Source organism: Salmo trutta, chromosome 2 (genome assembly GCF_901001165.1).
Source record: "Salmo trutta chromosome 2, fSalTru1.1, whole genome shotgun sequence".
Taxonomy (NCBI): domain Eukaryota; kingdom Metazoa; phylum Chordata; class Actinopteri; order Salmoniformes; family Salmonidae; genus Salmo; species Salmo trutta.
Genome location: NC_042958.1, coordinates 9,395,944 through 9,423,275, shown reverse-complemented (window position 1 = coordinate 9,423,275; position 27,332 = coordinate 9,395,944). Strand labels below are relative to the sequence as shown.

The 27,332-nt window shown below is 43.7% G+C and overlaps 1 protein-coding gene across 2 annotated transcripts in view; it reads left to right on the top strand.

Annotated features, from left to right (window-relative positions):
* LOC115150111 (laminin subunit alpha-1) overlaps nucleotides 1–27,332 on the top strand; it is a 94,898-nt gene that overhangs the window by 9,434 nt on the left and 58,132 nt on the right. For both annotated transcript variants that reach the window (XM_029693056.1, XM_029693047.1), the window contains exons 2-4: nucleotides 3,393–3,563; nucleotides 3,783–3,895; nucleotides 26,564–26,806. In XM_029693056.1, the coding sequence (XP_029548916.1) occupies nucleotides 3,393–3,563; nucleotides 3,783–3,895; nucleotides 26,564–26,806 (527 nt within the window). The remainder of the gene's footprint in view (nucleotides 1–3,392; nucleotides 3,564–3,782; nucleotides 3,896–26,563; nucleotides 26,807–27,332) is intronic.

The window sequence follows — 27,332 nt, the reverse complement described above, 5'->3', positions numbered from 1 at the left end:
GATGAGATGACCTCTGACCGTTAGGGGCCTGCTCAGATCTAGGCCAGTCAATCACAGGACCTTGTTGTCTAAACATTGACCAGGCCTCACTGACTGACTGATGTCCCTTTCACACTAATGAGCTGAGCTGTATAATCATTTGAGGGGTGCTTATATTTGTCCTTTAATGGATTTTTTTTGGGGGGGGATATCCCAACTCCCCATGATGCACCCGCAGGGAGTGGGGTCACAGCCAGGGAAGACATTGTACAGCGCCCCTGGAGCAATTAGGGTTAAGTGCCTTGCTCAAGGTTAGAGCGACAGATTTGTTAACCTTGTCGCCTCCAGAATTCAAACCAACAACCTTTGGTTACTGGCCCAATGCTCTAACCTCGAGGCTACCTGCCGCCCCACTGTACCCACTGACCTGGTTATGCATCCACCGTAGTTGCTACAACTGTGGGGATATAGCCATTTAGTTCACATCATCTCAAGCAGTTTAATCCAAAAAGCTGTATAATGTATGATGTCAGATAAGCTGATGAAGATAATTATGGGGCTAATATTGCAGTTAACGCTAATACATGAGGATATTAAAGCCCATGATTAAATAAAAAATGACAAGTTGGACAAGGATGCTAGTTTGGTGGCTTTGATTTCATTTTCTGCCACATGCAAGCGTTCACCATGGAGCCCAGATTTGGTCTGCAGATGCAGACAGATGATTAAAGCATCCCCAGTGAAAAGGAGCCCCAGGTAATAGACTTAAGAAGCCTGAAATGACCACAAATCACCACATCTATGGGTGACATCAGTGTCTGACTATGTGTCAGTCAGCCATTTAGTAGCGCTGATTAGCTGTGTGCTGTTACATCACGTCTAGGTGGTGATTTATTGATGAAATACCAGGACCTGACTGATGGTCCCTGTCCACAACCAGTTGTTGTGTCAATAACATCCCCCCGGGCTGTCACTGTGTCACTTACCTTCCCACAGCTATCTGCAGCTGGTTAGATCATGTCAAAGCTAGGTACTCCGGGATTGAGACTACCATGAGACAAAATATGAAAGATTGTGTTTCCCTTTCACAGGATCAAATCCATTGTGATTTGAGATTTGGCTCTGATGATTAAAATCAATTACCGCAATTGATTTTTAAACAAAGAAAACATTGTGAGTTTGGTGGTCAGAGAACATGGTTTAGGTTTCTTTCATGACAAACCATAACCTATAGCAGGATGGTTTCTAAGATTGAATAAAATCATTTTTAATGCAAACTGTTAAAAACATTATAACAAGCTAATAAATAGTCGGCATGAACAGAATAATTGCTTTCCAATCCACTCTCCCTGCGTTTCCCCTTTACAGCCCACAGAGCACAGGGGTCAAGCCTCTCTGTCAATGAGAAATCAGCAGCCATCGAACGGCAGACAGACATGCAAACAGATGGACAGACAGTCAGTCAGTCAGTCATACCAATTTTACACTGTACTGTCTCGTTACCGATCAGTGGGTCTGACTCCGAGACAGTCTACCCCTCGTCTGGTCAGATGTCTTAACCGTACTGTACTGTCTCGTTACCGATCAGTGGGTCTGACTCCGAGACAGTCTACCCCTCGTCTGGTCAGATGTCTTAACCGTACTGTACTGTCTCGTTACCGATCAGTGGGTCTGACTCCGAGACAGTCTACCCCTCGTCTGGTCAGATGTCTTAACCGTACTGTACTGTCTCGTTACCGATCAGTGGGTCTAACTCTGAGACAGTCTACCCCTCGTCTGGTCAGATGTCTCAACCGTACTGTACTGTCTCGTTACCGATCAGTGGGTCTAACTCTGAGACAGTCTACCCCTTGTCTGGTCAGATGTCTCAACCGTACTGTACTGTCTCGTTACCGATCAGTGGGTCTGACTCCGAGACAGTCTACCCCTCGACTGGTCAGATGTCTCAGTGCTGCTATGTCATTAGGCTAACAACTCCAGTTTCCTGAAGGGCCTCTGAAGGCCCAATGAAGGCCTCACCATCACTGTTCTCATCACTGTTCTAAGGAATGCTTTGGGACCATTCAATTCAATAGGATGAAGTCGTAGGCCAAGCTCACAATGCCCACCTTCTCCTGGGAAGCGTACATATGTTTTAGATTTTAGAGAGGAGCTGTATTGATGTCTTTGATATGCCAGTAAAGATCCCTTGTCAGAAAGGTCTAATTGTGTCTGGAATGAAGTTCTGCTCATGAACAGTTTGTTTATTAACTATTAATAAACAGTGTAAGCATAATATGTTATGCATTAGTAAACATGCATAAAGCAGTTATTAATCATGACCAACAGGCCTTTCAAGTTTATACTTCAGGTAAAAAAAAAGAACAAAATGATAAGCATCTTATAATCAGACCTTGGAAATGTGCAGATTTTCTGACTTCTTCAGTTTCAAATCTGTTACCATAAGCCTCCTGATATCTCTGTAAGGAGACAGTGGTGGAGAGATGCTTTGGGACAAAAAGCCTTGTAGCCCAGAGGGTCTGAGGGTGGTTATCACAGAGCAGCCCACAGCTGCCCACAACAGCACCACAGCTGCCCACAACAGCACCACAGCTGCCCACCACAGCACCACAGCTGCCCACAACAGCTGCCCACAACAGCACCACAGCTGCCCACAACAGCACCACAGCTGCCCACAACAGCACCACAGCTGCCCACCACAGCACCACAGCTGCCCACAACAGCACCACAGCTGCCCACAACAGCACCACAGCTGCCCACAACAGCACCACAGCTGCCCACAACAGCACCACTGCTGCCCACCACAGCACCACAGCTGCCCACAACAGCTGCCCACAACAGCACCACAGCTGCCCACAACAGCACCACAGCTGCCCACAACAGCACCACAGCTGCCCACAACAGCACCACAGCTGCCCACCACAGCACCACAGCTGCCCACAACAGCTGCCCACAACAGCACCACAGCTGCCCACAACAGCACCACAGCTGCCCACAACAGCACCACAGCTGCACACCACAGCTGCCCACAACAGCACCACAGCTGCCCACAACAGCACCACAGCTGCCCACAACAGCACCACAGCTGCCCACAACAGCACACCACAGCTGCCCACAACAGCACCCATCAATTCTCCATGTAAACACGTGGGCAGAGTGTGGGGGGATGGGGGTGTGTTTGGTAGGGGGGGGGGGGGTGCTCCTCAAAGATATGCCCTGCAGACAGAACATAGAGGAGAAATTATGAGGATGGGTCTGAATTGGTGGTGGGAGGTAAGGAGGGGTTGAAAGGGAGCGATTCAACTCCTCTTTTGTGGTGTGTGTGTATGTGTGTGTGTGTGTGTGTGTGTAAACAGGACATGTAATGTGTGTGTAGATGTGATGGTCTTAAACCCCTACTGGGTCTCCCCCAGGTCTCTTCCCCGCCATCTTCAACCTGGCCAGTAATGCAGAGATCACCACCAACGCCACCTGTGGAGAGCCTGAGCCAGAGATGTACTGTAAACTGGTGGAACACGTACCAGGACGACGCATCCGCAACTCCCAGTGTCGAACCTGTAATGCCCAGAGTCAAAACCCCAAAGGTACTGGAGTTAGGAGCCTCTGGGCGTAGGGAGAAGGCGGAGAAGGGAAGGGGAGCATTGTCTTGGGGTTTAACTCTGTTATGGCTGCTGGCTCGTGCTTCAGACAGTTTGACTTTCCACTGTCCCACTATCTTTGAGTTATAGTGTCTGTCTGAAATACTGTACTCCTTGTGTGGATTCCAGGCATTCATTTTATTGCTTTCTCTTGATTTTATGCAGAGCAACATCCAATCACCAACGCCATTGACGGCACCAACGGGTGGTGGCAAAGCCCCAGCATTAAAAATGGCAGACAGTTCCACTGGGTGACCCTCACACTAGATTTACACCAGGTAGGAACCTCCAGGACTGCAATGTCACTGGTATGAAAACTGCTTTCTTTAGCTACGGGCTGTGAACACACACACACACACACACACACAGTCACATGATTCCCAGATAATGGTTAGTTAGTGTGTCTGTGTTCTGTACACTTAGAAAAAAGGTGCTTCCTAGAACCTAAAACAGTTCTTCAGCTGTTCCCATAGGGGAACCCTTTGAAGAACCCTTTTTGGTTCCAGGTAGAACTATTTTGGTTTAATGTAGAATCCCTTTTGGGTTCCATGTAGAACCCTCTGTGGAAAGGGTTTTACATGGAACCCAAAAGAGTTCCACCTGGAACCAAAAAGGGTTCTACCTAGGTTCTCCTATGGGGACAGCCAAAGAACCCTTTCAGAACCCTTTTTTCTAAGAGTGTAGTTCAGCAATCAGGAAACTCACCCTTGAACCCCAATGTGAGACCATACCTCCACTCTCACTCACTGTCTCCTCAACACTCCAGTATGGCCTTTACACAGTTATAGGCAGTGGAGGCTTCTGATGGGAGGATGGCTCATAATAATGTCTGGAAACGACGTGTTTGATTCCATTCCATATGCTCCATTCCAGCCATTATTATGAGCCATCCTCCCCTCAGCATCCTCCACTGGTCACAAGCCACTACTAGACCACTACTGCAATGGAGGTCCTATTTATTGCCTGGATGGCCTGTCGCTCCCTCCGTCTCTTTTTATTGCCTCTTCTTTCTCACACTCTCTTGCTCCACTCTTTCCGTCTCACTCACTGTCTTCTACAGTATCTCTCTATCTCTGTCTCTTTCTCACTCTGTCTCCCTCCCTCCCTCCTTCACCCTGGGGGGTTGACTGAGCTGAGCCAGCTACTTTTAAAATCCTTTTTCAACAGGCACTCAAAACAAGACACTCTTTCATTGAACCACACACACACACACACACACACACACACACACACACACACACACACACACACACACACACACACACACACACACACACACACACACACACACACACACACACACACACACACACACACACACACACACACATGTTATGTTCTTCTATCTTCTTGGGGACCTAAAATGTATTTCCATTCAAAATCTTATTTTACATAACTCCTAACCCTAAACCTAACCCTAACCCTAACCTTAGCCTTAACCTGTAACCCTAAACCAAACTCCTAAACATAAATCTTACCACTAACCACTTACCCTTACCCTAACTCTAATTGTAACCTAGCCCTCAACCTAACCCCAAACTTAAAATAGCCTTTGTCCTCATGGGGACATGGGAAATGTCCCCACGAGGGAGAATTTCCCTTGTTTTAGGTCCTCACAAGTATAGAAGAACCAACACACACACAAACTGGGGATTAGAATGAACTGCAGTCACACAGTGTATCTCTGGGGATTAGACTGAACTGCAGTCACACAGTGTATCTCTGGGGATTAGACTGAACTGCAGTCACACAGTATATCTCTGGGGATTAGACTGAACTGCAGTCACACAGTGTATCTCTGGGGATTAAACTGAACTGCAGTCTGTCACGGACGTCGTAGTAAGTGGACCAAGGCGCAGCGGGTTGAGTGCTCATCTTAACTTTTATTGTGAACACTTAATTAAACAAAACAATAAACGAACGAACTAACAGTCTTGAATGCTAAACACAGCAGTGCAAAGAACAACCTCCCACAATTCCCATAACAAACATACTCCTAAATATAGGACCTTCAATCAGAGGCAACGATAAACAGCTGCCTCCAATTGAAGGCCCCAATCCCAATACCTAAACATAGATCTAAACACCCTAGCACAGACATAGAACTATACAACATAGAACTTAACCAAAAAACCCCAGACTAATAAATAAAACACCCCTCTACACAAACACACACCCCGAACCACATTAAACAAATATCCCCTGCCACGTCCTGACCAAACTATAATAACAAATAACCCCTATACTGGTCAGGACGTGACCCAGTCACACAGTATATCTCTGGGGATTAGACAGAACTGCAGTCACACAGTATATCTCTGGGGATTAGACTGAACTGCAGTCACACAGTATATCTCTGGGGATTAGACAGAACTGCAGTCACACAGTATATATCTGGGGATTAGACAGAACTGCAGTCACACAGTATATCTCTGGGGATTAGACTGAACTGCAGTCACACAGTATATCTCTGGGGATTAGACAGAACTGCAGTCACACAGTGTATATCTGGGTATTAGACAGAACTGCAGTCACACAGTATATCTCTGGGGATTAGACTGAACTGCAGTCACACAGTATATCTCTGGGGATTAGACTGAACTGCAGTCACACAGTATATCTCTGGGGATTAGACTGAACTACAGTCACACAGTGTATCTCTGGGGATTAGACTGAACTGCAGTCACACAGTGTATCTCTGGGGATTAAACTGAACTGCAGTCTGTCACGGACGTCGTAGTAAGTGGACCAAGGCGCAGCGGGTTGAGTGCTCATCTTAACTTTTATTGTGAACACTTAATTAAACAAAACAATAAACGAACGAACTAACAGTCTTGAATGCTAAACACAGCAGTGCAAAGAACAACCTCCCACAATTCCCATAACAAACATACTCCTAAATATAGGACCTTCAATCAGAGGCAACGATAAACAGCTGCCTCCAATTGAAGGCCCCAATCCCAATACCTAAACATAGATCTAAACACCCTAGCACAGACATAGAACTATACAACATAGAACTTAACCAAAAAACCCCAGACTAATAAATAAAACACCCCTCTACACAAACACACACCCCGAACCACATTAAACAAATATCCCCTGCCACGTCCTGACCAAACTATAATAACAAATAACCCCTATACTGGTCAGGACGTGACCCAGTCACACAGTATATCTCTGGGGATTAGACAGAACTGCAGTCACACAGTATATCTCTGGGGATTAGACTGAACTGCAGTCACACAGTATATCTCTGGGAATTAGACAGAACTGCAGTCACACAGTATATATCTGGGGATTAGACAGAACTGCAGTCACACAGTATATCTCTGGGGATTAGACTGAACTGCAGTCACACAGTATATCTCTGGGGATTAGACAGAACTGCAGTCACACAGTGTATATCTGGGTATTAGACAGAACTGCAGTCACACAGTATATCTCTGGGGATTAGACTGAACTGCAGTCACACAGTATATCTCTGGGGATTAGACTGAACTGCAGTCACACAGTATATCTCTGGGGATTAGACTGAACTGCAGTCACACAGTATATCTCTGGGGATTAGACAGAACTGCAGTCACACAGTATATCCCTGGGGATTAGAATTAACTGCAGTCACACAGTATATATCTGGGGATTAAACTGAACTGCAGTCACACAGTATATATCTGGGGATTAGACAGAACTGCAGTCACACAGTATATCTCTGGGGATTAGACTGAACTGCAGTCACACAGTATATCCCTGGGTATTAGACAGAACTGCAGTCACACAGTATATCTCTGGGGATTAAACTGAACTGCAGTCACACAATATATCTCTGGGGATTAGACTGAACTGCAGTCACACAGTATATCCCTGGGGATTAGAATGAACTGCAGTCACACAGTATATCTCTGTGGATTAAACTGAACTGCAGTCACACAGTATATCTCTGTGGATTAAACTGAACTGCAGTCACAGTGTATCTCTGGGGATTAGACTGAACTGCAGTCACACAGTATATCTCTGGGGATTAAACTGAACTGCAGTCACACAGTATATCTCTGGGGATTAAACTGAACTGCAGTCCCACAGTATATCTCTGGGGATTAGACTGAACTGCAGTCACACAGTATATCTCTGGGGATTAGACTGAACTACAGTCACACAGTGTATCTCTGGGGATTAAACTGAACTGCAGTCACACAGTATATCTCTGTGGATTAAACTGAACTCCAGTCACAGTGTATCTCTGGGGATTAGACTGAACTGCAGTCACACAGTATATCTCTGTGGATTAAACTGAACTGCAGTCACAGTGTATCTCTGGGGATTAGACTGAACTGCAGTCACACAGTATATCTCTGTGGATTAAACTGAACTCCAGTCACAGTGTATCTCTGGGGATTAGACTGAACTGCAGTCACACAGTATATCTCTGTGGATTAAACTGAACTGCAGTCACAGTGTATCTCTGGGGATTAGATTGAACTGCAGTCACACAGTATATCTCTGGGGATTAGACTGAACTGCAGTCACACAGTATATCTCTGGGGATTAAACTGAACTGCAGTCACACAGTATATCTCTGGGGATTAAACTGAACTGCAGTCACACAGTATATCTCTGGGGATTAGACTGAACTTCAGTCACACAGTATATCTCTGGGGATTAGACTGAACTGCAGTCACACAGTATATCTCTGGGGATTAGACTGAACTACAGTCACACAATATATCTCTGGGGATTAGACTGAACTGCAGTCAGACAGTATATCTCTGGGGATTAGACTGAACTGCAGTCAGACAGTATATCTCTGGGGATTAGACTGAACTGCAGTCACACAGTATATCTCTGGGGATTAAACTGAACTGCAGTCAGACAGTATATCTCTGGGGATTAGACTGAACTGCAGTCACACAGTATATCTCTGGGGATTAAACTGAACTGCAGTCACAGTATATCTCTGGGGATTAGAATGAACTGCAGTCACACAGTATATCTCTGGGGATTAGACTGAACTGCAGTCACACAGTGTATCTCTGGGGATTAGACTGAACTGCAGTCTGTCACGGACGTCGTAGTAAGTAGACCAAGGCTCAGCGGGTTGAGTGCTCATCTTAACTTTTATTGTGAACACTTAATTAAACAAAACAATAAACGAACTAACAGTCTTGCATGCTAAACACAGCAGTGCAAAGAACAACCTCCCACAATTCCCATAACAAACATACTCCTAAATATAGGACCTTCAATCAGAGGCAACGATAAACAGCTGCCTCCAATTGAAGGCCCCAATCCCAATACCTAAACATAGATCTAAACACCCTAGCACAGACATAGAACTATACAACATAGAACTTAACCAAAAAACCCCGGACTAATAAATAAAACACCCCTCTACATAAACACACACCCCGAACCATATAAAACAAATATCCCCTGCCACGTCCTGACCAAACTATAATAACAAATAACTCCTATACTGGTCAGGACGTGACTCAGTCACACAGTGTATATCTGGGGATTAGACTGAACTGCAGTCACAGTGTATATCTGGGTATTAGACTGAACTGCAGTCACACAGTATATCTCTGGGGATTAGACTGAACTGCAGTCACAGTGTATATCTGGGTATTAGACTGAACTGCAGTCACACAGTGTATATCTGGGGATTAGACAGAACTGCAGTCACACAGTGTATATCTGGGTATTAGACTGAACTGCAGTCACACAGTGTATATCTGGGGATTAGATTGAACTGCAGTCACACAGTATATCTCTGGGTATTAGACAGAACTGCAGTCACACAGTATATCTCTGGGGATTAAACTGAACTGCAGTCACACAGTATATCCCTGGGGATTAGACTGAACTGCAGTCACACAGTATATCTCTGGGGATTAGAATGAACTGCAGTCACACAGTATATCTCTGTGGATTAAATTGAACTGCAGTCACACAGTATATCTCTGGGGATTAGACTGAACTGCAGTCACACAGTATTTCTCTGGGGATTAGAATGAACTGCAGTCACACAGTATATCTCTGGGGATTAGAATTAACTGCAGTCACACAGTATATATCTGGGGATTAAACTGAACTGCAGTCACACAGTATATCTCTGGGGATTAGACTGAACTGCAGTCACACAGTATTTCTCTGGGGATTAGACTGAACTGCAGTCACACAGTATATCTCTGGGGATTAGACTGAACTGCAGTCACACAGTATATATCTGGGGATTAAACTGAACTGCAGTCACACAGTATATCTCTGGGGATTAGACTGAACTGCAGTCACACAGTATATCTCTGGGGATTAGACTGAACTGCAGTCACACAGTATATCTCTGGGCATTAGACTGAACTGCAGTCACACAGTATATCTCTGGGGATTAGACTGAACTGCAGTCACACAGTATATCTCTGGGGATTAGACTGAACTGCAGTCACACAGTATATCTCTGGGGATTAGTCTGAACTGCAGTCACACAGTATATCTCTGGGGATTAGAATGAACTGCAGTCACACAGTATATCTCTGGGGATTAGTCTGAACTGCAGTCACACAGTATATCTCTGGGGATTAGAATGAACTGCAGTCACACAGTATATCTCTGGGGAATAGACTGAACTGCAGTCACACAGTATATCTCTGGGGATTAGACTGAACTGCAGTCACACAGTACAGTGCCTTCAGGAAGGATGTATTCCACATTTTGTTGTGTTACAGCCTGAATTCAAAATTGATTAAATAGATGTTTTATTTTACCCATCTACACACAATACCACATAATGACAAAAATGAGAACATGTTTTTAGAAATGTTTGGAAATGTATTGAAAATGAAATACAGAAATATCTTATTTGCATAAGTATTCACACCCCTGGGTCAATACTTTGTAGAAGCTTCTTTGACAGCGATTACAGCTGAGAGTCTTTCTGGGTAAGTCTCTAATAGCTTTCCACACCTGGATTGCGTAAAATTCTCCAAGCTCTGTCAAATTCTTTCTTGATCATTTCTAGACAACCATTTTTAGGTCTTGACATACATTTTCAAGTAGATTTTGTCAAAACTGTAACTTAACCAATCAGGAACATTCACTGTATTCTTGCCAAGCAACTCCAGTGTAGATTTGGCCTTGTGTTTTAGGTTATTGTCCTGCTGAAAGGTGAATTCATATCCCAGTGTCTGGTGGAAAGCTGATTTAACCAGGATTCCTTTAGGATTTTGCCTGTGCTTAGCTCCGTTACGTTTCTTTTTTATCCTGAAAAACTCTCTAGTCCTTAACGATTACAAGCATACCCATTACATGATGCAGCCACCACTATGCTTGAAAATATGGATAGTGGTACTCAGTAATGTGTTGTATTGGATTTGCCCCAAACATAACACTTTGTATTCAGGACAAAAAGTGAATTGCTTTGCCACATTTTTTGCAGTATTACTCTAGTGCCTTGTTGCAAACAGGATGCATGTTTTGGAATATTTGTATTCTCTACAGGCTTCCTTCTTTTGTCAATTAGGTTAGTATTGAGGAGTAACTACAATGTTGTTGATCCATCTTCAGTTTTCTCCTATCACAGCCATTAAACTCTGTAACTGTTTTAAAGTCACCATTGGCCTCATGGTAAAATCCCTGAACGGTTTCCTTCCTCTCCGTAACTGAGTTAGGAAGGACGCCTGAATCTTTGTAGTGACTGGGTGTATTGATACACCATCCAAAGTGTAATTAATAACTTCACCATGCTCAAAGGGATATTGTAACGGCTGTCGTCGGGATAGAGGACCAAAACGCAGCAGGAATGTGGATGCTCATCTTGTTATTTATTTTAAATAAAGAGAACACCAAAATAACAAAACGAACAACAAAACAGTCTTGTCATGCTCACACAGGCAAAACAAGAAACAATCTCCCACAACACCAAACCAAACAATTACCCATATATGGGACTCTCAATCAGAGGCAACTAGAAAACACCTGCCTCCAATTGAGAGTCCAACCCCAATAAACTAGACATGTAAATACAAAAGACTAGAGACCACATAGAAATACAAACATAGAACATAACCCCAAAAACCCGGAACTAACTAAACCAACACCCTACTAAATAAATCGCCACCCCGAACCACATAAACAAAATACCCTCTGCCACGTCCTGACCAAACTACAATTTGTCATTGTGTGGTATTGTGTGTAGATGGGTAAAATAAAACATCTATTTAATCAATTTTGAATTCAGGCTGTAACACAACAAAATGTGGAATACATCCTTCCTGAAGGCACTGTACTGTGTGACTGCAGTTCAGTCTATTCCCCAGAGATATACTGTGTGACTGCAGTTCAGTCTAATCCCCAGAGATATACTGTGTGACTGCAGTTCAGTCTAATCCCCAGAGATATACTGTGTGACTGCAGTTCAGTTTAATCCCCAGAGATATACTGTGTGACTGCAGTTCAGTTTAATCCCCAGAGATATACTGTGTGACTGCAGTTCAGTTTAATCCCCAGAGATATACTGTGTGACTGCAGTTCAGTCTAATCCCCAGAGATATACTGTGTGACTGCAGTTCAGTTTAATCCCCAGAGATATACTGTGTGACTGCAGTTCAGTTTAATCCCCAGAGATATACTGTGTGACTGCAGTTCAGTTTAATCCCCAGAGATATACTGTGTGACTGCAGTTCAGTTTAATCCCCAGAGATATACTGTGTGACTGCAGTTCAGTCTAATCCCCAGAGATATACTGTGTGACTGCAGTTCAGTTTAATCCCCAGAGATACACTGTGTGACTGCAGTTCAGTCTAATCCCCAGAGATATACTGTGTGACTGCAGTTCAGTTTAATCCCCAGGTATACACTGTGTGACTGCAGTTCAGTCTAATCCCCAGGTATACACTGTGTGACTGCAGTTCAGTCTAATCCCCAGAGATATACTGTGTGACTGCAGTTCAGTTTAATCCCCAGAGATATACTGTGTGACTGCAGTTCAGTCTAATCCCCAGAGATATACTGTGTGACTGCAGTTCAGTCTAATCCCCAGAGATATACTGTGTGACTGCAGTTCAGTTTAATCCCCAGAGATATACTGTGTGACTGCAGTTCAGTCTAATCCCCAGAGATATATTGTGTGACTGTAGTTCAGTCTAATCCCCAGAGATATACTGTGTGACTGCAGTTCAGTCTAATCCCCAGAGATATACTGTGTGACTGCAGTTCAGTTTAATCCCCAGGTATACACTGTGTGACTGCAGTTCAGTTTAATCCCCAGGTATATACTGTGTGACTGCAGTTCAGTTTAATCCCCAGGTATACACTGTGTGACTGCAGTTCAGTCTAATCCCCAGAGATATACTGTGTGACTGCAGTTCAGTCTAATCCCCAGAGATACACTGTGTGACTGCAGTTCAGTCTAATCCCCAGAGATATACTGTGTGACTGCAGTTCAGTCTAATCCCCAGAGATATACTGTGTGACTGCAGTTCAGTTTAATCCCCAGGTATACACTGTGTGACTGCAGTTCAGTTTAATCCCCAGGTATACACTGTGTGACCCTTATGCTGGTCAGGACGTGACAGATATTCAATGTCTGTTTATTTATTTTTTTACGCATCTACCAATAGGTGCCCTTCTTTGTGAGGCATTGGAATACATCCCTCGTCTTTGTGGTTGAATCTGTGTTTGAAATTCACTCCTCGACTGAGGGACCTTACAGATAATTGTATATGTGTGGTACAGAGATGAGGAAGTCATTCAAAAATCATGTTAAACCCTAAAATCATGTTAAACCCTAAAATCATGTCACTTGTTAAGAATAATTTTACTCCTGAACTTATTTAAGCTTGCCATAGCAAATGGGTTAAATACTTATTGACTAAAGACATTTCAGCATAAAAAAACAACATATATACATAATTCCACTTTGACATTAGGGGGTATTGTGTGTAGGTCAGTGACAAACACATCTCAATTTAATACATTTTAAATTCAGGCTGTAACACAACAAAATGTGTAAAAAGTCAAGGGGTGTGAATACTTTCTGAAGGCACTGTATGTCACTAGGGATTAGACTGAATATCTTTCTCATGCTTAGATATGTCCCCTCCCCACTTCCTCTTGGGAGTTCCGGCAATTTATATTGACCTCAGGAATGCAAAATTGGAACTCATTTGGAGGTAGACATCCAAGTAATTATTTTCATGTGAAAACACAATCTTCAAAGTGTGTGTGTGTGTGTGTGTGTGTGTGTGTGTGTGTGTGTGTGTGTGTGTGTGTGTGTGTGTGTGTGTGTGTGTGTGTGTGTGTGTGTGTAACTATTCTTGTGGGGACCAGAATTCCCCACAACGATAGTACACTAACACAAATTTGACCAACTGGGGACATTTTGTTAGTCCCACACGGTCAAATGCTTTTTCTAGGGGGTTTAGGGTTAAGGTTAGAATTAGTGTTAGGTTTAGAATTAGGTTTAGGGTTAGAGTTAGGGTTAGGAGCTAGGGTTAGTTTTCGGATTATGGTTAGGAGCTTGGGTTAGGTTTAGGGTTAAGATAAGCTTTTTGGACTAGTGTTAGGGTTAAGGTTAGGGTTACGGTAAGAGTACGGGCAAGGTTTAGGGTTAGGGGTTAGGGAAAATAGGATTTTGAATGGGACTGAATTGTGTGTCCCCACAAGGTTAGCTGTACAAGACTGTGTGTGTGTGCTGCCTCTCGCCTACCTTTCAACGCTCTGTCAGTCTTGATTACACTTCATCCTCCCTTTAGACTTAGCTGCTTTTTGCTAAGGGAAAATGTGTGAAGACACATGCAGAAACGGGAAAATCAAAGGTTGGGAAAAATCGAGATTACAGACTGATGTTTCATTAACATTCCCAGTGGGTTAATTCCAAGACCTGTGTGATAACTTTAATAAGTATATGTTCTATCGTTGCTACCCAAGAGAGTTGTCAAGACTTAACACTGAGGTGTTGTAGCAGTGAGTGATGAAAATGTATCAGGTGCTGAATACACAGTATGCGACAAATTATTCAAGATGTTACATTATACATGATCATACAACAATAATCAATTACATTTATTTATAAAGCCCTTTTTACATCAGCCGATGTCACAAAGTGCTGTACAGAAACCCAGCCTAAAACCCCAGACAGCAAGCAATGCAGATGTAGAAGCACGGTGGCTAGGAAAACTCTCTAGAAGGCCAGAACCTAGGAAGAAACCTAGAAAGGAACCAGGCTATGAGGGGTGGCCAGTCCTCTTCTGGCTGTGCCGGGTGGAGATTATAACAGAACATGGCCAAGATGTTCAAACGTTCATAGATAACCTGAAGGGTCAGATAATAATAATCACAGTGGTTGTAGAGGTCAGGTCAGGGTTCCATAGCAGCAGCATAACCAGGTGGACAGGGAGTCATCAGGCATGGTCCTGAGGCATGGTCCTAGGGCTCAGGTCCTCCGAGAGAAGAGAGAGAGAGAAAGAGAGAGAGAGAATTAGAGGGAGCATACTTAAATTCACATAGGACACCGGATGAGACAGGAGAAATACTCCAGATATAACAGACTGACACTAGCCCCCAATACACAAACTATTGCAGTGTAAATACTGGAGGCTGAGACAGGAGGGGTCAGGAGACACTGTGGCCCCATCCGACGATACCCCCGGACAGGGCCAAACAGGCAGGATATAACCACACCCACTTTGCCAAAACACAGCCCCCACACCACTAGAGGGATATCTTCAATCACCAACCTACTACCCTGAGACAAGGCCGAGTATAGCCCACGAAGATCTCCCCCATGGCACGAACCCGAAGGGGGCACCAACCCGGACAGGAAGATCACGTCAGTGACTCAACCCAATAATGCAATATTCTCACACTAGATCAAACAAACATTTTTATTAAGTGATTAAAAGAAAACAAAGTGTGTTATGTCAATAAATGTACATTATTAATACCAGATATCAAGAACAATATAATAAACCAAGCCAAAATTACTGAGACTTCTCAAAACCAGAGCAGTTGACTTAAAATGGTTTCAAGAGCAAAGAGAGACACATCTACATGGAAAGATTAGCTTCTCAATGGGAGGTTTGTCTGACTGACTTCGTATGTCTCTAAAAACTTCTGATTTCCCATGAGCTAGTGCTAGCCTAGCATCCTCTCCTCTGACATCATTGATACGGTGCTTGGCCTTGGAAAGGAGCGCAGATACTTTGTGTCGCAAACTGACTGCTACATCTCAATACCAACGTCTTCACGTGGGAGAACACTGATTCTCACAACAGTAACATGAATGCAACTGGTGCACTAAGAAATATAAAATTGGCGTTATAGTGCATCTAGGGTATATCTTTATTTAAAACGGATGGCTTTGATTTCTGACGGTTCGAAAGAGGGTTTCACATTAGTTTACAGAGCCACAATGTACTGAACATAAATAAAATATAATAAAAGATCCCAGAAATGTTCCATACGCATATAAAGCTTATTTCTCTGAAATGTGTTTACATCCCTGTTAGTGAGCATTTCTCTGTTAGTGAGCAAGATAATCCATCTACCTGACAGGTGTGGCATATCAAGAAGCTGATTAAACAGCATGATCATTACACAGGTGCTCCTTATGCTGGGGACACTAAAAGGCCACTCTAAAATGGGCAGTTATATCACACAACACAATGCCACAGATGTCTAAAGTTTTGAGGGAGAGTGCAATTGGCATGCTGACTGCAGGAATGTCCACCAGAGCTGTTGCAAGAGATTTGAATGTTCATCACTCTACCATAAGCCGCCTTTAGAGAATGTGACAGTACTTCCACACGTTCTCACAACCGCAGACCACGCCAGCCCAGGACCTCCACTTGCAGCTTCTTCACATGCGGGATTGTCTGAGACCAGCCACCCGGATAGCTGATGAAACTGAAGAGTATTTTTGTCTTTAATAAAGCCCTTTTGTGGAAAAAACGAATTCTGATTGGCTGGGCCTGACTCCCAAGTGGGTGGGCCTACGGCTGCGCCCCTGCCCAGTGATGTGAAATCCATAGAAAAGGGCCTAATGAATTGTTTTACATTTCTTCAATTGACTGTAACTCAGTAAAATCGTTGAAATGGTTGCATGTTGAGTTTATATTTTTGTTCATTGTATATACAGTGCATTCGGAAACTATTAAGACACCTTGACTTTTTGCACATTTTGTTATGTTACAGTCTTATTCTAAAATTGATTTCATTTTAAAAATCCTCATCAATCTACACACAATACCCAATAATGAAAAAGCGAAAACAGGTATTTTGACATTTTTGCAAATTTATTAAAAATGGAAATACCTTATTTACATAAGTATTCCGACCCTTTAGCTATGAGCGTAGGTGGATCTTGTTTCCATTGATCGTCCTTGAGATGTTTCTACAACTTGATTGGAGTCCACCTGTGGTAAATTCAATTGATTGGACATGATTTGGAAAGGCACACACCTGTCTATATAAGGTACCACAGTTGACAGTGCATGTCAGAGCAAACACCAAGGTCGAAGGAATTCTCCGTAGAGCTCCGAGACAGGATGGTGTCGAGGCACAGATCTGGGGAAGGGTACCAAAACATTTCTGCATTATTGGAAGTCCCCAAGAACATAGTGGCCTCCATCATTCTTAAATGGAAGAAGTTTGGAACCACCAAGACTCAGAGTTCCTCTGTGGAGATGGGAGAACCTTCCAGAAGGACAACCATCTCTGCAGCACTCCACCAATCAGGCCTTTATAATAGAGTGGCCAGACGGAAGCCACTCCTCAGTAAAAGGCTCCGCTTGGAGTTGGCACCTAAAGGACTCTCAGACCATGAGAAACAAGATTCTCTGGTCTAATGAAACCAAGATTGAACTCTTTGGCCTGAATGCCAAGTGTCATGTCTGGAGCGTGGTGGTGGCAGCATCATGCTGTGGGTAGGTTTTTCAGCAGCAGGGACTAGTCAGGATCAAGGGAAAGATGAACAGAGAAAAGTACAGAAAGATCCTAGATGAAAACCTGCCCCAGAGCGCTCAGGACTTCAGACTGGGCCAAAGGTTCTAATCAAATCAAATGTTATTTGTCACATACACATGGTTAGCAGATGTTAATGTGAGTGTAGCGAAATGCTTGTGCATCTAGTTCTGACAGTGCAGTAATATCTAACAAGTAATCTAACAATTCCGCAACAATTACCAAATACACACAAATCTTAAAGGGTGAATGAGAATATGTACATGTAAGTATATGGATGAGCGATGGCCGAGCGGCATAGGCAAGGTGCAATAGATGGCATAAAATACAGTATATACATGTGATATGAGTAATGTAAGATATGTAAACATTATTAAAGTTGCATTAATTAGAGTGGCATTGCATAAAATGACTAGTAATCCATTTATTAAAGTAGCCAGTGATTGGGTCTCAATGTAGGCAGCAGCCTCTCTGAGTTAGTGATTTCTGTTTAGCAGTCTGATGGCCTTGAGATAGAAGCTGTTTTTCAGTCTCTTGGTCCCAGCTTTGATGCACCTGTAATGACCTCGCCTTCTGGATGATAGCAGGGTGAACAGGCAGTGGCTCGGGTGGTTGTTGTCCTTGATGATCTTTTTGTGATGGCGATTGCATCGTCTGTGGACCTGTTGGGGCTGTATGCAAACTGAAGTGGGTCTAGGGTGGCCGGTAAGGTGGCGGTGAAATGATCCTTGCCTAGTCTCTCAATGCACTTCATGATGACAGAAGTGAGTGCTTTGGGGCCGTAGTCATTTAGTTCAGTTGTCTTTGCCTTCTTGGGTACAGGAACAATGGTAGCCATCTTGAAGTATGTGGGAACAACAGACTGGGGGGAGTGATTGACTATGTCCGTAAACACACCAGCCAGCTGGTCTGCGCATGCTTTGGGGACGCGGCTAGGGATGCCGTCTGGGCCAGCAGCCTTGCCAGGGTTAACATGTTTAAATGTTTTACTCACGTCAGCCACAGAGAAGGAGGCGCAGTCCTTTTTAGCGGGCCGCAACCGTGGCACTGTATTATCCTCAAAGTGGGCAAAGAAGGTGTTTAGTGACGTCGGTGTCCGTGACGTGGCTTGATTTCTTTTTGTAGTCCGTGATTTCTTGATTTCATGCCACATACGTCTCATGTCTGAGCTGTCCACCTTGTCCCTTTACTGGCATTTCGCTTGTTTGATTGCCTTGCGGAGGGAATAGCTGCACTGTTTATATTCAGACATACAGTTGAAGTCGGAAGTTTATATACACCTTAGCCAACTACATTTAAACTCAGTTTTTCACAATTCCTGACATTTAATCCTCGTAAAAATTCCCTGTCTTAGATCAGTTAGATCACCACTTTATTTTAGGAATGTGAAACGTCAGAATAATAGTAGAGAGAATGATTTATTTCAGCTTTTATTTCTTTCATCACATTCCCAGTGGGTCAGAAGTTTACATAAACTCAATGATTATTTGGTAGCATTGCCTTTAAATTGTTTAACTTGGGTCAAACGTTTCGGGTAGCCTTCCACAAGCTTCCCACAATAAGTTGGGTGAATTTTGGCCCATTCCTCCAGACAGAGCCGGTGTAACTGAGTCATGTTTGTAGGCCTTCTTGCTCGCACACACTTTTTCAGTTCTGCCCACAGATTTTCTATGGGATTGAGGTCAGGGCTTTGTGATGGCCACTCCAATACCTTGACTTTGTTGTCCTTAAGCCATTTTGCCACAACTTTGGAAGTATGCTTGGGGTCATTGTCCATTCGGAAGACCCATTTGCGACCAAGCTTTAACTTCCTAACTGATGTCTTGAGATATTGCTTCAATATATCCACATAATTTTCCTACCTCATGATGCCATCTATTTTGTGAAGTGCACCAGTTCCTCCTGCAGTTCCTCCAAACATAATGATGGTCATTATGGCCAAACAGTTCTATTTTTGTTTCATCAGACCAGAGGACATTTCTCCAAAAAGTACAATCTTTGTCCCCATGTACAGTTGCAAACCGTAGTCTGGCTTTTTAATGGCTGTTTTGGAGCAGTGGCTTCTTCCTTGCTGAGCGGCCTTTCAGGTTATGTCGATATAGGACTCGTTTTACTGTGGATATAGATACTTTTGTACCTGTTTCCTCCAGCATCTTCACAAGGTACTTTGCTGTTGTTCTGGGATTTATTTGCACTTTTCACACCAAAGTACATTCATCTCTAGGAGACAGAACGCGTCTCCTTCCTGAGCAGTATGACAGCTGGGTGGTCCCATGGTGTTTATACTTGCGTACTATTGTTTGTACAGATGAACATAGTACAGTGAGGGGAAAAAGTATTTGATCCCCTGCTGATTTTGTACGTTTCCCCACTGACAAAGAAATGATCAGTCTATAATTTTAATGTTAGGTTTATTTGAACAGTGAGAGACAGAATAACAACAAAAAAATCCAGAAAAACGCATGTCAAAAATGTTATAAATTGATTTGCATTTTAATGAGGGAAATAAGTGTTTGACCCCCTCTCAATCAGAAAGATTTCTGGCTCCCAGGTGTCTTTTATACAGGTAACGAGCTGAGATTAGGAGCACACTCTTAAAGGGAGTGCTCCAAATCTCAGCTTGTTACCTGTATAAAAGACGCCTGTCCACAGAAGCAATCAATCAGATTCCAAACTCTCCACCATGGCCAAGACCAAAGAGCTCTCCAAGGATGTCAGGGACAAGATTGTAGACCTACACAAGGCTGGAATGGGCTACAAGACCATCACCAAGCAGCTTGGTGAGAAGGTGACAACAGTTGGTGCGATTATTCGCAAATGGAAGAAATAAAAGAACTGTCAATCTCCCTCGGCCTGGGGCTCCATGCAAGATCTCACCTCGTGGAGTTGCAATGATCATGAGAACGGTGAGGAATCAGCCCAGAACTACACGGGAGGATCTGTCTCTCACTGTTCAAATAAACCTACCATTAAAATTATAGACTGATAATTTCTTTGTCAGTGGGCAAACGTACAAAATCAGCAGGGGATCAAATACTTTTTTCCCCTCACTGTACCTTCAGGCGTTTGGAAATTGCTCCCAAGGACGAACCAGACTTGGGGAGGTCTACTTGTGGAGGTCTTGGCTGATTTCTTTTGATTTTCCCACGATGTCAAGCAAAGAGCCACTGAGTTTGAAGGTAGGCCTTGAAATACATCCACAGGTACACCTCCAATTGACTCAAATTATGTCAATTAGCCTATCAGAAGCTTCTAAAGCCATGACATAATTTTCTGCAATTTTCTAAGCTGTTTAAAGGCACAGTCAACTTAGTGTATGTAAACTTCTGACCCACTGGAATTGTGATACAGTGAATCATAAGTGAAATAATCTGTCTGTAAACAATTGTTGGAAAAATGACTTGTGTCATGCACAAAGTAGATGTCCTAACCGACTTGCCAAAACTATAGTTTGTTAACAAGAAATGATTGGAGTGGTTGAAAAACAAGTTTTAATGACTCCAACCTAAATGTATGTAAGCGTCCGACTTCAACTGTATTCCAAGACCTCTTTCCATGGTTAAACATGACACCGACCCTAAGGACACAGGAAAGACAAGTTTGGGACAAGTCTCTGAATGTTCTTGAGTTGCCCAGCAAGAGCCCGGAATTGAACCGGTCAAACATCTCTGGAGAGACCTGAAAATAGTTGTGCAGCGACGCTCCCCATACAACCTGACAGAGCTTGAGAGGATCTGCAGAGAAGAATGTGAGAAACTCCCTAAATACAGGTGTGCCAAGCTTATAGCGTCATACCACAGAAGTCTCGAGGTTGTAATCGCTGCCAAAGGTGCTTCAACAAAGTAAAGGGTCTGAATACTGATGTAAATGTGACATTTTCATAAAAGTTCATGTAAATGTTTTTGCTTTGCTTTATGTGTAGATTGATAAGGGGAAAAAACAATTTAAACAATTTGATCCATTTTAGAGTAAGGCTGTAACGTAACAAAATGTGGATAAAGTCATGGGGTCTGAATACTTTCCGAATGCACTGTATATGATTATTTAAGCTATATTACGCGTTCTATGTTAAATGAATAAGTGAAATGCCTTTGGTGAAGACATTCGTTTTTTGGATTGGTGCCAGTGGCATCCATCTTAATTAGAACCCTCAGTGTGGTTCTTGGCAAAGTATTGACCAGTATCCAGCAGGAGTTTAAACCCAACAGGAAAAAGTGTCAGGATTGAGATGGGCTAATCTGCTTGTGTATGCCATTCCAGAAAATCACACACACACACACACACACACACACACACACACACACACACACACACACACACACACACACACACACAGAGAGAGAGGGGCCAACCAAGCTCTTTATCCAATTAACAGGCCCCAGCCAAACAAACAGAGGGGACACCATTTGGGGCGGTCTCTTCCGGTGGGCCCCCCTGGCGGCTCATCAAACCCAGTCGAGAGACTTGGCCTACACTGTTCCCTTACACAGCGACAATACTGTCACCACCACCGTAACCATCATAACCACCCTCTGACAAGATACGTCCTCCAAGGTCCTTCCCGATGTCAACATGTTACGTGACTTTTCAAGACCACACTTCATGTAGACTGTGGGAAGTGGGAAGGTAGTATGTGATGGGTTGTGATTGGTGATAGGTCAATTCAGTTCAAATTCACATTCAATTGTTTAATTGAACAAATTCTGAATTGGCGGGGAAAAAGTATTGAATATTTAAAAAAATATTCCAATATGCACTTGACCCCAACCTTGAAACCACTCTGTGATGTGCTTCATAACTTACAGTAACTGTTATGGTGAAAGAGCCTTGGTGCCTGTGGCTCCTTAACTACACTGGCATCATACTGGCAGATAGACACACTGTCCTGTCCTAGCCTCTCTGAGTGCAAGTCCTGTCCTGTCTAGGGCTCTCTGGCCCCCATCGCCCTTCCCCCATCTCCCACCAACACAAAGGACTTACTCATCTCTCCCCTCCAGACAAAAAGGCCTGTTGTCAAATGCCAGCCTCTTTTATGTGATCAAACTCTAATTGTCTGGATTCCTACTTTATTGCCACCACAGCATATCTTAAATGCTTAAACCGTCAAAGTTTGGTATTGGTCATGACAAGGCCTGAGAATGTACTGCTTTTCCGTGTCAGAGACACATCACAAGGAGGGGAGCGAAAGGAAAACTTTACACAATACTTAAATAATTCACCTGACAATATCACATAAAATCAAATCAAATGTCTGTCTTACTGTGGGTCTTACTGTGGGTCTAACTGTGGGTCTAACTGTGGATCTAACTGTGGATCTAACTGTGGGTCTTACTGTGGGTCTAACTTATTATCACACACAGACAGTTTGGTCTGTATTGTAACAGGCCAGAGGTTAGGACAAGGTATTTATTTGTAGGTGATTAGTAGAAAGAAGGACAAAGCTCAGCTCAACGTCTGTGGCGGCCGTCTTTCTTCAGGGGCCTTGTTTTGGTCCAGCCTTCTTAGCTGTGGGGCTCAGAGAACAGGATTTTACTCCGCTCTTTGAGCCCCACAGACACAGCCCCGGCCCAGGGAGAAGATAAACTGGTGAGAACTGGGCACTTTTGTTGGCTTAGGGGCTGATGGGTAATCCCCCTGTCTCTTCCCTGAAGCCTGGTTCCCCTCGTTCCCACTGACTGGGTCCCCCTGACTGTCGCCTTGTTATCTTCCCTGCACAGAGGCGAGTCCAGCTACCCGTCGGGAAGCACAGCTCTATTAATTAGTTATAATGTTAGTCCAAATGGAAAGGTGTTAGTAAGTGTATGTGTTTTCATTTTGTCTCCTAGGTCACAGTGTACCCTTTGACACGATTCAGTCATCAAACACACTAGTCAGACATTTTCACTTATCCTTTGAGACAACACCCGCCAACCCCCCCCCCCCCCCCCCCCCCCCCCACCTGATCCAAAATGGCAGCTAATTACTGCGGTGACACAGCAAAAACAAACCACGGCTTGTTTCCCTTGGCTACTGGCAGCCAGGTCTGGCTAGCTCACATCAAATCCGCCAGCCAGTTACTGTGACCAGGCAGCTTAGCCGAGACATGCCATTACACACAGATTGGGCTCCTACTGGGAGGAATAGGATTTAGTTGCTAACGAACGGTTAAGAGATACAGTGGGAACAACTTTGTCCTCAGCGTCTAGTCATGAAGAACACTTTGTATTCTAGCCATCACGGTATCTAGCCACGTCCAAAACATTTCTGAAATGTGGCACTAAGGTCAGTTCAACAAATGCCTGCACGCTCTGCTATTCTATACCAATGACCTTCTGACATAGATAGTAGCGGCTTGAAATAATGATACATTTGAAATAAGTGATATCTGGTGTATTCTCTAAACTGAGTGCTCTAGTAATTGGCTATTAGTTAAGTTGAGGCACAGAGGCAGCTAGTCCACAACCGTTCAGATCTGTCTCCACGCAGGACTGGAATGTGTGGGAGTCCACATGGATCTAGATCAGGCAGCGTTTCAATCACTAACCCAGCCCGGTCACAGCGTTTGTCCGCCCCGTCGCCCCACGATAACACTAAGCTCCTTTGAGGGAGGTCACTGACACACACACACGTACGCACGAACACATACCTTTCGCGTTCCACTCTTGTCCCCTATAAACAAAGAGCAGGAAAGGCCCATTGGAGTAGACTGGGACAGAGACCAAAGAAAAGCTCTGGTGACCAAGCTTCCTAGATGAGAATAAAGATGCTTCCTAACAAAAGGATTCTACAGATTGAAGCCCCAGAGAGAGAAAGCTGCAGCTGGAACAGGAATGATAACCTGATAACCTTTTTCCCTGTTCCATCCATCTATCTTGTCTTTCAAGGACAAGGAAACAAACAAACATTCCCATACTGACTAAGGAATTTAGCCAAAGATGTTTGAGGGTCTTGTCTAGCTATCAGAGGCCCATGCAGATGAATAATTCTAGACTGTAATTGAAGGATCAGACGTAACTGAGGGATGTCAACCAGCTGAGAGGGATTGACATTTAGATCCACTGGAAAGACTCAATGTGGCTTTGCCAATGATACCTGCTAACGATTGAACAGGCATGTCGCTCGCGTTCACTCGCTGTCGAACAAGTCATGAATCGTCCGTAAATCAGCGGCGACTTGCTGCAGGGTAAATTTACAGCCTCACACAGCTGCTGACAACCTTAAGGGATGGTTTAATTAACAGAGCAGGGGTTGGTGGGGGGGGGCGTCACGCTGATGTGAACATCCTGTCTCAGGTGTCTAGTTTCCACTTATTCCCTGGGGAAGAGCAGCGTTGACAAGCCAATAGGAGAAGCCGATAACGGATAAGTCAGCTTCTGTTTGTGTGGGGCAGACTAGACTGTTATTGGTGTCACTGAGACGGTCATAGAGAGGTGTGAGAAAGACTGGGAAAGAGAGAATGAGAAAGGCCATTCAGGCAATAAATTGCATCTCCATTGCAGTAGTGGTCTAGTAGTGGCCTGTGACTAGTGGAGGATGCTGAGGGGAGGATGGCTCATAATAATGGCTGGAATGGAGCATATGGAATGGTATCAAACACGTGGTTTCCATGTGGTTGATACCATTCCATTGACTCTATTCCAGCCATTTTTATGAATCGTCCTCCCCTCAGCAGCCTCCACTGCCTGTGACTGTATAAAGGCCATAGTGGAGTGTTGAGGATACAGTGAGTGAGAGTGGAGGTACAGTGGTGCCTCCTTTAAAAGTTAAGACATACTGCAGCACATCTTGTGGGCTGCTGCAGCATTCTGTGGTACGTTATCTATTTGTCAGCCATTTTTTATGTTAATGCAAGTTAGTGCTAGTTAGACCACCAGAGGGCAACTTTGAGAAGCAATTGATAGTCTCCCGTATTGGCATTACCAGAGAATTTAAAACCTTTTTTGTAATAACATAGTAAATGGGATTGATTTTAAGAAATTTGATTAATATTATGGCGTTTCTATTCCGTTTCTATTCCGAGAAAAAAGAATCCCTCTGGGTTTCTGTTAGTCTGAAATGGAAAATATTCCATTTTAATGGATTCCAAATTAATATCTAAGGGGCTTTTATATCATTTTAAATTAATTAATAATAATAATAATCGCTTTGTTTAAAAAGTGGTGATATTTTGGAGATATTTCGTTTTCATTTAACCTGGAGTGAGCGAGAAAAAGGCAGTTCTTGAACATGGGGTGAGACATTCTCAGTTTGTTATTTAGAATGATTTATTTCTGAAGAAACCTAACTTGATTACAGTGGGGTTCAGGGGAGAGTTTACTGATTACTGAGCTACAGACTACATACTTACCAGAGACGGAAGAGGAAGCAAGACATCCCACTCCCTAATTTTTTCTGTTTCAATGGAAATCAATGAACTACAGTAAGCAGACCTTCGATCACATTGGTGTCTATAGGAGAGCTACCCCCTTAAGTAAACGGCCTGAGTAAACTATCTTCATTTATCCACCATCTTTGCTCTAACTAGCCATTAGAGATCATGTGACTGTATGAGGGGTTATAAGGGGTCATATGCTGAAAGGTTATAGCCTAGATGCTCTAAGACTGTAATTCAATCAAACTGGCAATTAACATTTTGACCACTCCACATGAACGATGGTTGCAGAGAGTTTGTGGTGCCCTTAACCCCAGAGTGGTTAAATGTTTCAGGACACCGTTATTACGGTTATTACCTGCTGCTCTCTTTGTGCCTTGTCTGTCAAAGACTTCTTTGTGTTCTTATAAATGAAGCCTTGTATGTATGTAAGGTGCACAGCTTGAGATTTCAGTCATGCACAACAAAATGGAGATTCAGGCATATTATGGGCGGGAGAATAACTGTGTGTGTGTGTGTGTGTGTGTGTGTGTGTGTGTGTGTATGTGTGTGTGTATGTGTGTGTGTGTCCTTTGTACTCACATTTCATTGTTGATTCAGTTAAATATTAAAATGTGTCTGTCTGTGTGTGTGGCAACAGATTTTCCAGGTGGCCTACGTCATCATCAAGGCAGCCAACTCCCCTCGTCCTGGTAACTGGGTGCTGGAGCGTTCAATGGACGGTGTGGATTATACACCCTGGCAGTATTACGCCATCAGCGACACAGAATGTCTGACCCGTTACAACATCACCCCCCGCCTCGGACCCCCCACCTACAAACGAGACGACGAGGTCATCTGTACCTCTTACTACTCGCGGCTCGTACCCCTGGAGCACGGAGAGGTAGCTATCCATTTATTTGACTTTCACCACAGTGGTCTGAAACTCTCTGCCCGCCAGCCATATCAGGCTCATGAGCTGCACTTTGGTGGCCCACGGGTCAGGTGTTTGAAACCACTGTTTTACTAGGTCTGATTTTATTTACAAGACCAGGATGAGCAACATTACAGAACTTTCATTGAATTGGGTAGAGAATTGGGTGTGCACTCTATGTGGCATCATCCTCCAGACGATGAAAGCCTACTGGGCTAGTGTCACTCTAACCGAGGCAGAGACGTAATGAACGTCTGTGGTTAGGATACTCTGTAGTTACCCACAGCCCCTGACGGTGCATCTAAGTAGTTTAACAAGGAAGGGAGACAAGGAGATGAAGCCACGTCAGAGTGTTGAGATGCACCCCAAAGCTCACAGTGAGATCCTCAATCTTCTCTTACATTGTTTAGCCTTGTGTTATGTCATCTCTGCCAGCTGCCTGTGGTCAGACTGACAAGTCAGTCTGTGCGTTATATCAGGAAAAAAATGGCAGTAA